The sequence below is a fragment of the Notolepis coatsorum genome, assembly GCF_963971535.1.
Source record: "Notolepis coatsorum genome assembly, chromosome: 4".
NCBI lineage: Eukaryota > Metazoa > Chordata > Actinopteri > Aulopiformes > Paralepididae > Notolepis > Notolepis coatsorum.
The window spans coordinates 97,989,864-98,004,487 of NC_140168.1; the positions used below are offsets into that span (position 1 = coordinate 97,989,864).

The 14,624-nt window shown below is 42.3% G+C and overlaps 1 protein-coding gene across 1 annotated transcript in view; it reads right to left on the minus strand.

Moving 5' to 3' along the window:
- LOC311226624 (CLIP-associating protein 1-A-like) overlaps positions 1-14,624 on the minus strand; it is a gene marked incomplete at its 3' end in the record, with an annotated part of 122,506 nt that overhangs the window by 53,965 nt on the left and 53,917 nt on the right. The window contains exon 2 of the mRNA XM_084312042.1: positions 6,025-6,103. Coding sequence (XP_084168168.1) covers positions 6,025-6,103 — 79 coding nt within the window. The remainder of the gene's footprint in view (positions 1-6,024; positions 6,104-14,624) is intronic.

The following is a 14,624-nucleotide window of genomic DNA, read 5'->3' on the forward strand; positions in this document are numbered from 1 at the left end:
GTTTTCCCTGCTTCAGTCTCTGGGAAAAAAATACTGCTACAAGATTTTAAATGAGCACATTATAATAATAACATTCTCAGATTTCAATGTATGACACATCATTTGAAAGCTTACATTCTGTACTTAATCTGGAAAATGGAGACATGACTGGCACAATCGCTGGACTCGGTTACAAATGCTTGCACTGTATAGCCCTGATAGAATACTCTAATATGCTCATATGGCTCCCAATTATTTTACACGCCAGAGTGGCTGAGTAGCCCCTGTAATTTACCAGCCAAAGAGGAAATCTACACGCCATTGCCGTTTGGCGGGTGCTTATTTTGTTCCCTGCATATGCGTCTTCACAAAATCATCAATAAATCCCAGTCGTCCCACGGTGATTGCAATTACTCGTGTATATTGGGCATGGCTACCATACGGGAAAGAATAGGTCTGAGGCACCAGATCTCCTCCCGATTGCTATGTCCTGATCCACTCCGAGGCGGAAGCAGCCGGAGGTAAACTCAGTACTGGAAGACAACGGATATCCCCAGTTCAAAAGGTAGGCGATACGGCCACCTGGCGGGATTCGATCGTCATTGCAATTCCAACGTAGGCAGCTGTTGGCGACGAAACCCGGGTTTGACGGGCAAAGACAGTACTAAGACTCACCGGTCAACAGTACTAAGACTCACCGGTCAACAGTACTAAGACTCACCGGTCAACAGCACTAAGACTCACCTGTCAACAGCACTTGTCGAAGACTCACCGGTCAACAGTATTAAGACTCACTGGTCAACAGCACTAAGACTCACTGGTCAACAGCATTAAGACTCACTGGTCAACAGCATTAAGACTCACTGGTCAACAGCATTAAGACTCACCGGTCAACAGTATTAAGACTCACTGGTCAACAGTATTAAGACTCACTGGTCAACAGTAGTAAGACTCACCGGTCAACAGTATTAAGACTCACTGGTCAACAGTATTAAGACTCACCGGTCAACAGCACTAAGACTCACTGGTCAACAGTATTTAAGACTCACCGGTCAACAGTATTAAGACTCACCGGTCAACAGTAGTAAGACTCACCGGTCAACAGTATTAAGACTCACCGGTCAACAGTATTAAGACTCACCGGTCAACAGCACTAAGACTCACCGGTCAACAGCACTAAGACTCACCGGTCAACAGTATTAAGACTCACCGGTCAACAGTATTAAGACTCACCGGTCAACAGCACTAAGACTCACCGGTCAACAGCATTAAGACTCACTGGTCAACAGTACTAAGACTCACTGGTCAACAGCACTAAGACTCACCGGTCAACAGCATTAAGACTCACTGGTCAACAGTACTAAGACTCACTGGTCAACAGTACTAAGACTCAACGGTCAACAGTATTTAAGACTCACCGGTCAACAGTATTTAAGACTCACTGGTCAACAGTACTAAGACTCACCGGTCAACAGCACTAAGACTCACCGGTCAACAGTATTTAAGACTCACTGGTCAACAGCACTAAGACTCACCGGTCAACAGCACTAAGACTCACCGGTCAACAGTATTAAGACTCACCGGTCAACAGTATTAAGACTCACCGGTCAACAGCACTAAGACTCACCGGTCAACAGCATTAAGACTCACTGGTCAACAGTACTAAGACTCACTGGTCAACAGCACTAAGACTCACCGGTCAACAGCATTAAGACTCACTGGTCAACAGTACTAAGACTCACTGGTCAACAGTACTAAGACTCAACGGTCAACAGTATTTAAGACTCACTGGTCAACAGTACTAAGACTCACCGGTCAACAGCACTAAGACTCACCGGTCAACAGTACTAAGACTCACCGGTCAACAGTATTTAAGACTCACTGGTCAACAGTACTAAGACTCACCGGTCAACAGCACTAAGACTCACCGGTCAACAGTATTTAAGACTCACTGGTCAACAGCACTAAGACTCACCGGTCAACAGTATTAAGACTCACCGGTCAACAGCACTAAGACTCACCGGTCAACAGCACTAAGACTCACCGGTCAACAGTATTAAGACTCACCGGTCAACAGTATTAAGACTCACCGGTCAACAGCACTAAGACTCACCGGTCAACAGTATTTAAGACTCACTGGTCAACAGTATTTAAGACTCACTGGTCAACAGTACTAAGACTCACCGGTCAACAGCACTAAGACTCACCGGTCAACAGCACTAAGACTCACCGGTCAACAGTATTTAAGACTCACTGGTCAACAGTATTTAAGACTCACTGGTCAACAGCACTAAGACTCACTGGTCAACAGTATTAAGACTCACCGGTCAACAGTACTAAGACTCAACGGTCAACAGTATTAAGACTCCTGTCCTCACTCTCCACTCTCACAAGACTGTATGAAATCGGACTCAACCCTCAGGTGATGAGGTCATAGACGTGGGACTCAACCCTCAGGTGATGAGGTCATAGACGTGGGACTCAGCAGAAGCCCCATGAGGTCATAGACGTGGGACTCAGCAGAAGCCCCATGATACGTCTGTTCACCTCATTCCAGTCATTTATATTCCAGTAGAATTGGAATGTCAAGCAAAAAAATATATATATAATTTTATTTTTATATCGATACCTTGCCTCACTGTATCAATATAATATCAGCACGCCGTATTGATTTACCCCCCCCCCTACGAGGACATGTGTGTACTAGGTGGTTCTCGGTGTGTTCTGGGGTGAATTCAGTCGACTGTAGGGTAATCAAGCAACCAACCAAGCAGCCTACCTGCTCATCCATCTGTTCATGTGTGTCTTACTGTTTCTCACACTCAGTCTGTTGTTTTTCTCTCTCTCTCACACTCTCTCTCACACATACACAAACTATGAAATATGCCAATGACTCATGAGTGTGTGAGGTGTGGTTCAGGGTGTGATGGTTTGAGTCCAGCTGAGCCACAGCAAGAGATATTATACACAGCCTGACTATAGATGCCAGTGGATGAATAATAAATAGAGAGATAGATAGAGATAGAGATAGAGAGAGACAGACAGACAGACAGGCAGACAGACAGAATTCAGAAACATTTTATCATGGATGAACAAAACTTTCAATGTGAATGCTTGATTTGAATTTCAATGACTTTTTAAGCACATTGTTAAAAAAATAGCTGTTCAAGGAATTCCAGGCCTAGACTTTTTTTGGTAAAAAATCAAGCACTTTAAGCACTTCAAGGACCTTGTGTGAACCTGTTTGATACACAGTTCTAGAGGAGGCTCGCAGAGCAAACATGCCACTGCCATTGTACTTGTATAATGTGTATGTGACAAATAAATGTTGACGGAGAGAGAAAGAGAAAGAGAGAGAGAGATAGAGAGAGAGACCTGCTGCTCATCTGTCCTATAGGAAGGACAGGGTGGGACAAAGAGACAGGCCTTGGACTCCTGGTAGGGCAGAGGTCACAGCACACTGTATTGAAGGAAAACGCATGCTTCAAATAGTACTCGCTGGCGTAGAGCGAGGTTTCTTTAACCACAGGGATCACGACCAGGGTTTCCGATGTCCGGTAATTACAGTTTTTTTTTACCGGGAAAATCTGTTGAAGTCCGATATATTTAAATCTCTCTGGTCATAATGTCCTGTGAAAATAATTCCCTCTAAGCACAACGGTCTTCATTAGATAAAACCAATAGATAAACATTGTGTATGACAAAATAAATATGGGCTGTTTAAAGTGTGAATAGTTGTTGTAAGTACTCGCACTATGTTTCAATATAATCCGTTTTACCATTCATTAATTATAAACACAGACGTAAGGTGTCCACCGCGCTCAGAACGTCAAATTCTATCAACACTTATTTTTAAGCTCCGGCCAAAATGTGTGGTGACGTGTTGACCAATTTCGTAGGGGGATCCCAATGATATATCAATAAAAACGTACCGTCAGTTATGGGCGGCTACGTGGCGTAGTGGGCAAGGCGCTCGCCACGAATGACGGAGACGCTGGGCTTGCCTGTTCGAGCCCAGCGCTCCACATTGCTTTCAGTTTAGCTGGTCGTTCATACTAATACACATTGGCCGTATTAGGGGGTGGGAAACTGATGGGTGGGGATCGGGCGTTGTGGACAGCGACTCCTACAGGTCGGTTGGTGCGCCTGCGCAGTAGAATCAGGAAGTGTCGGGGGCAGCGTGAGCCTCCCACGCGTTACTCCTCGCCACTGAGAGATCGAGCTGCGCAGGTGAAAAGATGCGACTGCTGTTACCTCAAGTACCGGAGGGGACTTGTGCTATGTATGACTTAGTCCACATTGCAGCCGGCTTGTGGGAGGCAAGAAACAGCGTTCGTGACAGGGGAGGGTTGAATTGGATGATACGAAATTGGGATGGGAGAAAAATATAGAAAATGGGAGAAAAAGTGGATTAAAAAAAAAACGTACCGTCAGTTCATGTCCAAGGGATATGTTCACACAGCAAGTTTCACCAGTTCCTGGCATTTTTAACCAGTGGAGAAAGGTAAGAGAGATTTCACTATCGTTTTTCTTATATGAATTATTCAACCTACGTTAATAAAACATACCTGGTGATAGGGATGGGTACCTTTCACATTTAGTCTCAAAATGTAATCTACCGGGCGCCCCAGTGGCGAACCACATAGCGCGTTCAGCCGCGACACGGCCGACCCGGGTTCGACTCCCGAACCCGTCGTTATTTGCCGAATGTCTTCCCCCCACTCTGTCTCCCTCTACTGGACTGCTCAGTAGCAATAAAGCGATAAAATGCCAAAAATAAAATCTAAAAAAATAAATTAAAAAAAATGTAATCTTGAAAAAATCTTCAGTCGTGAAAAAAAAATCCAAACTTCAAATAACTACACTTTCGACCGTTTTCGGCTTGCCATTGCCCCGACTGTTGAATCAAGTCAAATCCTAGGTAAGCGTATATTGTGTGTGTGAACGTTGACATGAAAATAAAAAAGGTAAAATTTTTTTAAATAAAAGTACCTTTAAAAGTACTGAATTCGTCAACTACAGTTTGCTGTGAACATTATATGTGTAGTGTTCTGAAGCGATGTCGAGATTCATTTGGGGTGTGACGCTGCTGCAGCGCGACCTGTGGTTTGCTGATGAGAATGGTGGGCGGGAGCTGCAGCTGGATTAGCGTATCGCTGCGTTGGGAGGCAAAGATAGTCATTGGATTCGGCAAATCACGCAACGTTTAGATTTCAGTGAACCCCACACGATAATGTTGCCGTCTCTCTCTCTCTAGTCAGTAGTGCGAAATTTCTCAGTTCTTCGCTTGATATAATTAATACAAATGTCCAATATAACGGTATTCATTAGCTCATAAAAATGTGATTATAACAGACTGCTGTTTAATGTCGGGCCGATTTGATTTCAAGTCAGCAGCACGTGAGTCTATCGACAGGACTTATTTTATTTGGAATATAATGTATACGCAAAAGTAGCCTAGTTTTAAGTTCAAATATTATAAATCTACATGCCTTGAGGATGTCATTCTTTATATAGCCTGCCTATCAATTGTTGTTGTTGTTGTTGTTGGTCTGTACTAGGGATGTTCCATATTGGCTTTTTTACCGATATCCGATGTACCGATATTGTCCAACTCTTAATTTCCGATACCGATATCAACCGATACAAAAGTATGCATTGATGTGTTAATTTCACTGGATGCATTCAACAAGGCATTCTAAATGTAAACATTATCTGTGCATCTCCCCTTTTCTTCTCCCTCTCCCTCTGGTTCTAACTATCCCTTTCTCTTTTTCCTTCTCTCTCCCTTATTTATTGTAATTTTCCTTGTATACTATTGCTACTGTAATTTTAAATGTTCGTTACTTGTATGCATGTACATAACCTTGTTTTTGTTGCAGCCCCCCCCCTTCCCTCAAAAGGCTTTTTCTTTTTGATCAGGCTGCTTTTGTATATAAGAATTTACTTGCCTGGGTAAATAAAAAATGTAATTGTACAAATAATACATTTAAAATGTAATCAGACAACTCTAGTCTGTACAGAAGAGGCGCAAGACTTGCTCACCTGTACCGAGGAATCCTTTGAAGCGCTCCCCCAGACGGTCCACAAAGGCCCCGCAGATATCTATCCCCATCAGCGCCACCTAGAGAGAGAGAGAGAGAGAGACGGGAGGTGGAGAGAAAAGAGAGGGAATTAGTATCTTGACAACTTTAACGAGTGTGAAACAGTCTGGGGCCATGGCGCGATGACGAGGAGGTGCGGCAAATCAGTGGCATCAAGGTGAAAGAAGGTGGTTACACTTGCTAGCTAATGCTAGCAGGCCTACAGACTGGTGAGACGGCTAACGTTGATAGCTGCTAATGCTAGCAGGCCTACAGACTGGTGAGACGGCTGACGTTGATAGCTGCTAATGCTAGCAGGCCTACAGACTGGTGAGACGGCTAACGTTGATAGCTGCTAATGCTAGCAGGCCTACAGACTGGTGAGACGGCTAACGTTGATAGCTGCTAATGCTAGCAGGCCTACAGACTGGTGAGACGGCTAATGTTGATAGCTGCTAATGCTAGCAGGCCTACAGACTGGTGAGACGGCTAACGTTGATAGCTGCTAATGCTAGCAGGCCTACAGACTGGTGAGATGGCTAACGTTGATAGCTGCTAATGCTAGCAGGCCTACAGATAGGTGAGACGGCTAACGTTGATAGCTGCTAATGCTAGCAGACCTACAGACGGGTGAGACAGCTATCGTTGATAGCTTTGATAGATGTGTTTGTGTGTCTGTCTCTACTCCAGTGGAGGTAAATAGATGTGTCGGTCTCTACTCCAGTAGAGGTATATAGATGTGTCGGTCTCTACTCCAGTAGAGCTAAATAGATGTCTGTCTAGCTACTCCAGTAGAGGCAGGGAACAAAATTAACTTTTTGGCCTACCAGCCAGGCATTTTCTTTACCAGGCAGCCAAAAATTATAAATAGCTTTTTAGTATATCACCATGTGTTATTATTACTATATACAGGGCTCTACGCTAACCTTTTTCCCAGGGAGCACATGTGCTCCTAAATTAGAAAAAATTAGGAGCACAGTGAAAATTTTTCAAGTAACAGAGTTTATTACTGGAGGGACTATACAACTCCCGCTGCCTCAAAAAAGCAGTAAAAATACTGAAGGACCCACACCACCCGGGCAACAAGCACCTCGTGCGGCTGCGCTCGGGCAGGCGTTTCAGCGTCATGCCCACCCGGACTAACAGACTGAAGTTTAGTTTTTATCCCAGGGCCATATGTGCACTAAAATCAGCTAAATTTTAAAACAACAGTCTCCTAGATGAGTCTGTCTCTCTACTCCAGTAAAGGTAAATAGATGCGTCTGTCTCTACTCCAGTAAAGGTAAATAGATGTGTCTCTCTCTACTCCAGTAAAGGTAAATAGATGTGTCTCTCTCTACTCCAGTAAAGGTAAATATGTGTCTCTCTCTCTACTCCAGTAAAGGTAAATATGTGTCTCTCTCTCTACTCCAGTAAAGGTAAATAGATGTGTCTCTCTCTACTTCAGTAAAGGTAAATAGATGTGTCTGTCTCTACTCCAGTAAAGGTAAATAGATGTGTCTATCTCTACTCCAGTAGAGGTAAATAGATGTCTCTCTCTCTACTCCAGTAAAGGTAAATAGATGTGTCGGTCTCTACTCCAGTAGAGGTAAATAGATGCGTCTCTCTCTACTCCAGTAAAGGTAAATAGATGCGTCTGTCTCTACTCCAGTAAAGGTAAATAGATGTGTCTCTCTCTACTCCAGTAAAGGTAAATAGATGTGTCTCTCTCTCTACTCCAGTAAAGGTAAATAGATGTGTCTCTCTCTCTACTCCAGTAAAGGTAAATAGATGTGTCTCTCTCTCTACTCCAGTAAAGGTAAATAGATGTGTCTGTCTCTACTCCAGTAAAGGTAAATAGATGTGTCTGTCTCTACTCCAGTAGAGGTAAATAGATGCGTCTGTCTCTCTACTCCAGTAAAGGTAAATAGATGAGTCTCTCTCTACTCCAGTAAAGGTAAATAGATGTCTGTCTCTACTCCAGTAAAGGTAAATAGATGTGTCTCTCTCTACTCCAGTAGAGGTAAATAGATGTGTCTCTCTCTACTCCAGTAAAGGTAAATAGATGTGTCTGTCTCTACTCCAGTGGAGGTAAATAGATGTGTCTCTCTCTACTCCAGTAGAGGTAAATAGATGCGTCTGTCTCTCTACTCCAGTAAAGGTAAATAGATGCGTCTGTCTCTACTCCAGTGGAGGTAAATAGATGTGTCTCTCTCTACTCCAGTAAAGGTAAATAGATGCGTCTGTCTCTCTACTCCAGTAAAGGTAAATAGATGTGTCTCTCTCTACTCCAGTAAAGGTAAATAGATGTGTCTGTCTCTACTCCAGTGAAGGTAAATAGTAGGGGTGCACCGATATATCGGTCGGGTATCGGTCGATAAGTGCCTTGTTGACTGCTATCGGCCTATAAGCTCAAATGTGCCGATAGCAGTCGCCGATAAATACCCATCAATTTGTGTAGCGTCAAAAGGCAAAAAAAAAAAAGTTCACTCGCGACCTATCTGCACAACGCCCGCCGTCCCCCACACACACACACACAAGCTACTGCATCAAAGTTACTAGTACTTATGATTAACAAGGCATTCGTTTTGTGGCATTAGCGTTATATAGTTAGTGTTACACGGACAATAACATCAGCATATTATTATTACCCATAGCAGCAAGGCATTACTCCGAGTCCGTTCATTAGCTACCGGGAGATGCAAGACTTACGTTACTGGTGAAAATGTGATTTGCGTTGGAATACTCCTTTGTCAACTTGCTGTACTTTGCTTGCAGGTCTGCAGCCATTATTATGAATAGCCCCAACTTTAGCCAAGGTAACGTTATGGCTAAACCTTTAACAATAGTTAACGCTAGCTTTCGGTTAGCTGTTCAATGCTATTAATAACACAACTCCCCGTCAACACCCTCTCTCGGGAAGATGGCATTTAAGAAAGTATCTGCTGTTAAAATGAAGTGTTACACGTTCAATAACAAGCATATTATTTACCCGAAGATAGCAGTAAACAAGGCATTACTCCGTTAGTCCGTTCATAGCTCGGTTCCATTCCGTTGCTCATTCCGTACCCAACTACACATTCTGCAATCTGTTAATAAAGTTTTCAACCAGACAAATGTATAGAAAGGCTTTGTTTTATTATAACATTTGTTGCAGTAAAATCATTATGTCTCATTTGGTCATGCGTGGAGCGCCGGTCGGCGGGCACCGGGCCGGGCAGCTAACGTAGCTACGTTAAGTGTGTTCTTCTGCTCTCGCAAACAGAACAATGGCGGCATGCCCGGAAGTAGAAAAATGTATAAACGCTTGCCGATTGGTGGTAAGGACAGCAGGAGGTGGGTGCTAGCGGTGTGGCGTAATTGGCCGAATCGACTGTCAATCAAAATGGTTCCATTGCATTGGTTGAAAGCTCTGGTTGAGAGAATAGTATCCCGCTGCAGGCCGCAAGAATGGTTCCATTGCATTGGTTGAAAGCTCTGGTTGAGAAAATAGTATCCCTCTGCAGGCCGCAAGACGATACTGGGAGAGAGATAGTGATACCATAAACATATTTCTTGATGTTTCCTTTTTTTAAGTAAGTAAAGAGGCCTACAAATACAAACACACATAAATATACAGTAGTTTCATTAATAATAAAAAAAAAAAAAAAAAATTACAAATACTTATATACAAATATACAAATATCGGTATCGGTATCGGCCGATAGTGTTAGTTGAACAATCGGTATCGGCGGCCATTTTCATATCGGTGCATCCCTAGTAAATAGATGTGTCTCTCTCTACTCCAGTAAAGGTAAATAGATGTGTCTGTCTCTACTCCAGTAAAGGTAAATAGATGTGTCTCTCTCTCTACTCCAGTAGAGGTAAATAGATGTGTCTCTCTCTCTACTCCAGTAAAGGTAAATAGATGTGTCTCTCTCTACTCCAGTAAAGGTAAATAGATGTGTCTGTCTCTACTCCAGTAAAGGTAAATAGATGAGTCTCTCTCTACTCCAGTAGAGGTAAATAGATGTGTCTGTCTCTACTCCAGTAAAGGTAAATAGATGGGTCTGTCTCTACTCCAGTAAAGGTAAATAGATGTGTCTGTCTCTACTCCAGTAAAGGTAAATAGATGAGTCTCTCTCTACTCCAGTAGAGGTAAATAGATGTGTCTCTCTCTACTCCAGTAGAGGTAAATAGATGTGTCTCTCTCTACTCCAGTAAAGGTAAATAGATGTGTCTGTCTCTCTACTCCAGTAAAGGTAAATAGATGTGTCTCTCTCTACTTCAGTAAAGGTAAATAGATGTGTCTGTCTCTACTCCAGTAAAGGTAAATAGATGTGTCTGTCTCTACTCCAGTAAAGGTAAATAGATGTGTCTGTCTCTACTCCAGTAAAGGTAAATAGATGTGTCTGTCTCTACTCCAGTAAAGGTAAATAGATGTGTCTCTCTCTACTCCAGTAAAGGTAAATAGATGTGTCTGTCTCTACTCCAGTAAAGGTAAATAGATGTGTCTGTCTCTACTCCAGTAGAGGTAAATAGATGTGTCTCTCTCTACTCCAGTAAAGGTAAATAGATGTGTCTCTCTCTCTACTCCAGTAAAGGTAAATAGATGTGTCTGTCTCTCTACTCCAGTAAAGGTAAATAGATGTGTCTCTCTCTACTCCAGTAGAGGTAAATAGATGTGTCTCTCTCTACTCCAGTAAAGGTAAATAGATGTGTCTCTCTCTACTCCAGTAAAGGTAAATAGATGTGTCTCTCTCTCTACTCCAGTAAAGGTAAATAGATGTGTCTCTCTCTCTCTACTCCAGTAAAGGTAAATAGATGTGTCTCTCTCTACTCCAGAAAAGGTAAATAGATGTGTCTGTCTCTCTACTCCAGTAAAGGTAAATAGATGTGTCGGTCTCTCTACTCCAGTAAAGGTAAATAGATGTGTCTGTCTCTCTACTCCAGTAAAGGTAAATAGATGTGTCCGTCTCTCTCTACTCCAGTAAAGGTAAATAGATGCGTCTCTCTCTACTCCAGTAAAGGTAAATAGATGTGTCTCTCTCTACTCCAGTAAAGGTAAATAGATGTGGCTCTCTCTACTCCAGTAAAGGTAAATAGATGTGTCTCTCTCTACTCCAGTAAAGGTAAATAGATGTGTCTCTCTCTACTCCAGTAAAGGTAAATAGATGTGTCTGTCTCTACTCCAGTAGAGGTAAATAGATGTGTCTCTCTCTACTCCAGTAAAGGTAAATAGATGTGTCTGTCTCTCTACTCCAGTAGAGGTAAATAGATGTGTCTGTCTCTCTACTCCAGTAAAGGTAAATAGATGTGTCTCTCTCTACTCCAGTAAAGGTAAATAGATGTGTCTGTCTCTACTCCAGTAAAGGTAAATAGATGTGTCTCTCTCTCTACTCCAGTAAAGGTAAATAGATGTGTCTCTCTCTCTACTCCAGTAAAGGTAAATAGATGTGTCTGTCTCTCTACTCCAGTAGAGGTAAATAGATGTGTCTGTCTCTCTACTCCAGTAGAGGTAAATAGATGTGTCTCTCTACTCCAGTAAAGGTAAATAGATGTGTCTGTCTCTCTACTCCAGTAAAGGTAAATAGATGTGTCTCTCTCTACTCCAGTAAAGGTAAATAGATGTGTCTGTCTCTACTCCAGTAAAGGTAAATAGATGTGTCTGTCTCTACTCCAGTAAAGGTAAATAGATGTGTCTGTCTCTACTCCAGTAAAGGTAAATAGATGTGTCTGTCTCTACTCCAGTAAAGGTAAATAGATGTGTCTCTCTCTACTCCAGTAAAAGGTAAATAGATGTCTCTCTCTCTACTCCAGTAAAGGTAAATAGATGTGTCTGTCTCTACTCCAGTAAAGGTAAATAGATGTCTCTCTCTACTCCAGTAAAGGTAAATAGATGTGTCTGTCTCTCTACTCCAGTAAAGGTAAATAGATGTGTCTCTCTCTACTCCAGTAAAGGTAAATAGATGCGTCTCTCTCTACTCCAGTAAAGGTAAATAGATGTGTCTGTCTCTACTCCAGTAAAGGTAAATAGATGTGTCTGTCTCTACTCCAGTAAAGGTAAATAGATGTGTCTGTCTCTACTCCAGTAAAGGTAAATAGATGTGTCTCTCTCTACTCCAGTAGAGGTAAATAGATGTGTCTCTCTCTACTCCAGTAAAGGTAAATAGATGTGTCGGTCTCTCTACTCCAGTAAAGGTAAATAGATGTGTCTGTCTCTACTCCAGTAAAGGTAAATAGATGTCTCTCTCTCTACTCCAGTAGAGGTAAATAGATGTGTCTCTCTCTACTCCAGTAAAGGTAAATAGATGTGTCTCTCTCTCTACTCCAGTAAAGGTAAATAGATGTGTCTGTCTCTCTACTCCAGTAAAGGTAAATAGATGTGTCTCTCTCTACTCCAGTGGAGGTAAATAGATGTGTCTGTCTCTACTCCAGTAAAGGTAAATAGATGTGTCTGTCTCTCTACTCCAGTAAAGGTAAATAGATGTGTCTCTCTCTACTCCAGTAGAGGTAAATAGATGTGTCTCTCTCTCTACTCCAGTAAAGGTAAATAGATGTGTCTGTCTCTCTACTCCAGTAAAGGTAAATAGATGTGTCTGTCTCTCTACTCCAGTAAAGGTAAATAGATGTGTCTGTCTCTACTCCAGTAAAGGTAAATAGATGTGTCTCTCTCTCTACTCCAGTAAAGGTAAATAGATGTGTCTGTCTCTCTACTCCAGTAAAGGTAAATAGATGTCTCTCTCTACTCCAGTAAAGGTAAATAGATGTGTCTCTCTCTCTACTCCAGTAGAGGTAAATAGATGTGTCTCTCTACTCCAGTAAAGGTAAATAGATGTGTCTGTCTCTCTACTCCAGTAAAGGTAAATATATGTGTCTCTCTCTACTCCAGTAAAGGTAAATAGATGTGTCTCTCTCTACTCCAGTAAAGGTAAATAGATGTGTCTCTCTCTACTCCAGTAAAGGTAAATAGATGTCTCTCTCTACTCCAGTAAAGGTAAATAGATGTGTCCGTCTCTCTCTACTCCAGTAGAGGTAAATAGATGTGTCTCTCTCTCTCTACTCCAGTAAAGGTAAATAGATGCGTCTCTCTCTCTACTCCAGTAAAGGTAAATAGATGCGTCTGTCTCTCTACTCCAGTAAAGGTAAATAGATGTGTCTGTCTCTCTACTCCAGTAAAGGTAAATAGATGTGTCTGTCTCTACTCCAGTAGAGGTAAATAGATGTGTCTGTCTCTCTACTCCAGTAAAGGTAAATAGATGTGTCTGTCTCTCTACTCCAGTAAAGGTAAATAGATGTGTCTCTCTCTACTCCAGTAGAGGTAAATAGATGTGTCTCTCTCTACTCCAGTAGAAGTAAATAGATGTGTCTCTCTCTACTCCAGTAAAGGTAAATAGATGTGTCTCTCTACTCCAGTAAAGGTAAATAGATGTGTCTCTCTCTACTCCAGTAAAGGTAAATAGATGTGTCTGTCTCTACTCCAGTAAAGGTAAATAGATGTCTCTCTCTCTACTCCAGTAAAGGTAAATAGATGTGTCTCTCTCTACTCCAGTAGAGGTAAATAGATGTGTCTCTCTCTACTCCAGTAGAGGTAAATAGATGTGTGTCTCTCTACTCCAGTGGAGGTAAATAGATGTGTCTGTCTCTACTCCAGTGGAGGTAAATAGATGGGATCTCATCCATGGAGAGTTTCCACTGTGCTGCTGATTAGAATCAGATCCCACGGAGCGCGGTGCTGCTGGAATGCTTGTGTTGGCAGCGCTGGAAGCAACATTCCAAAGAAAATCCACTAAAACATATTCCCTCCATCAGTCCTGCAGAGCAGTTTCTATTTCAGTCAACAGAGAGAGAGAGAGAGAGAGAGAGAGAGAGAGAGAGAGAGAGAGAGAGAGAGAGAGAGAGAGAGAGAGAGAGAGAGAGGAGAGAGAGAGAGAGAGAGAGAGAGAGAGAGAGAGAGAGAGAGAGAGAGAGACAGACAGACAGACAGAGACAGAGAGAGAGAGATGAGGGGTTGTAGAGGAAGAAAGAGAACGAGCCAGGTAGCCACTGAAAGAGGAGAAACAGACAGACAAACAAACAAAGAATAGAACGATGGAGAAGGTAGGTAAAGAAAGACAAACAAAGAAAGACAAAAAAGAAAAAAGAAAATAAATAAAAAGGAAACGGAAAGAGAGAAAGAGAAAGAGAGAGAAAGAGAAAGAAAAGAAAGAAAGAAGGGGGTTAAGCGAGAAAGAAAGACAGACAGAATGGAAGCCAAATAATAGCAGAGGAAAAAATCCTGGCTAGGAACAGAAATATGAGCTCTGGGTCAATAATATGACTGGCTCATAGTGACCTCATTTAGGGTGAGAGAGGAGAGGAGAGGAGAGGAGAGGGAAGCGGAAAGCAGGGGGTGGTGAGAGAGAGAGAGAGAGAGCAGAACGAGAGCAGAACGAGAGCAGAACGAGAGCAGAACGAGAGCAGAACGAGAGCAGAACGAGAGCAGAACGAGAGCAGAACGAGATAGATAGATAGATAGATAGATAGATAGATAGATAGATAGATAGATAGATAGATAGATAGATAGATAGATAGATAGATAGATAGATAGATAGATAGATAGAT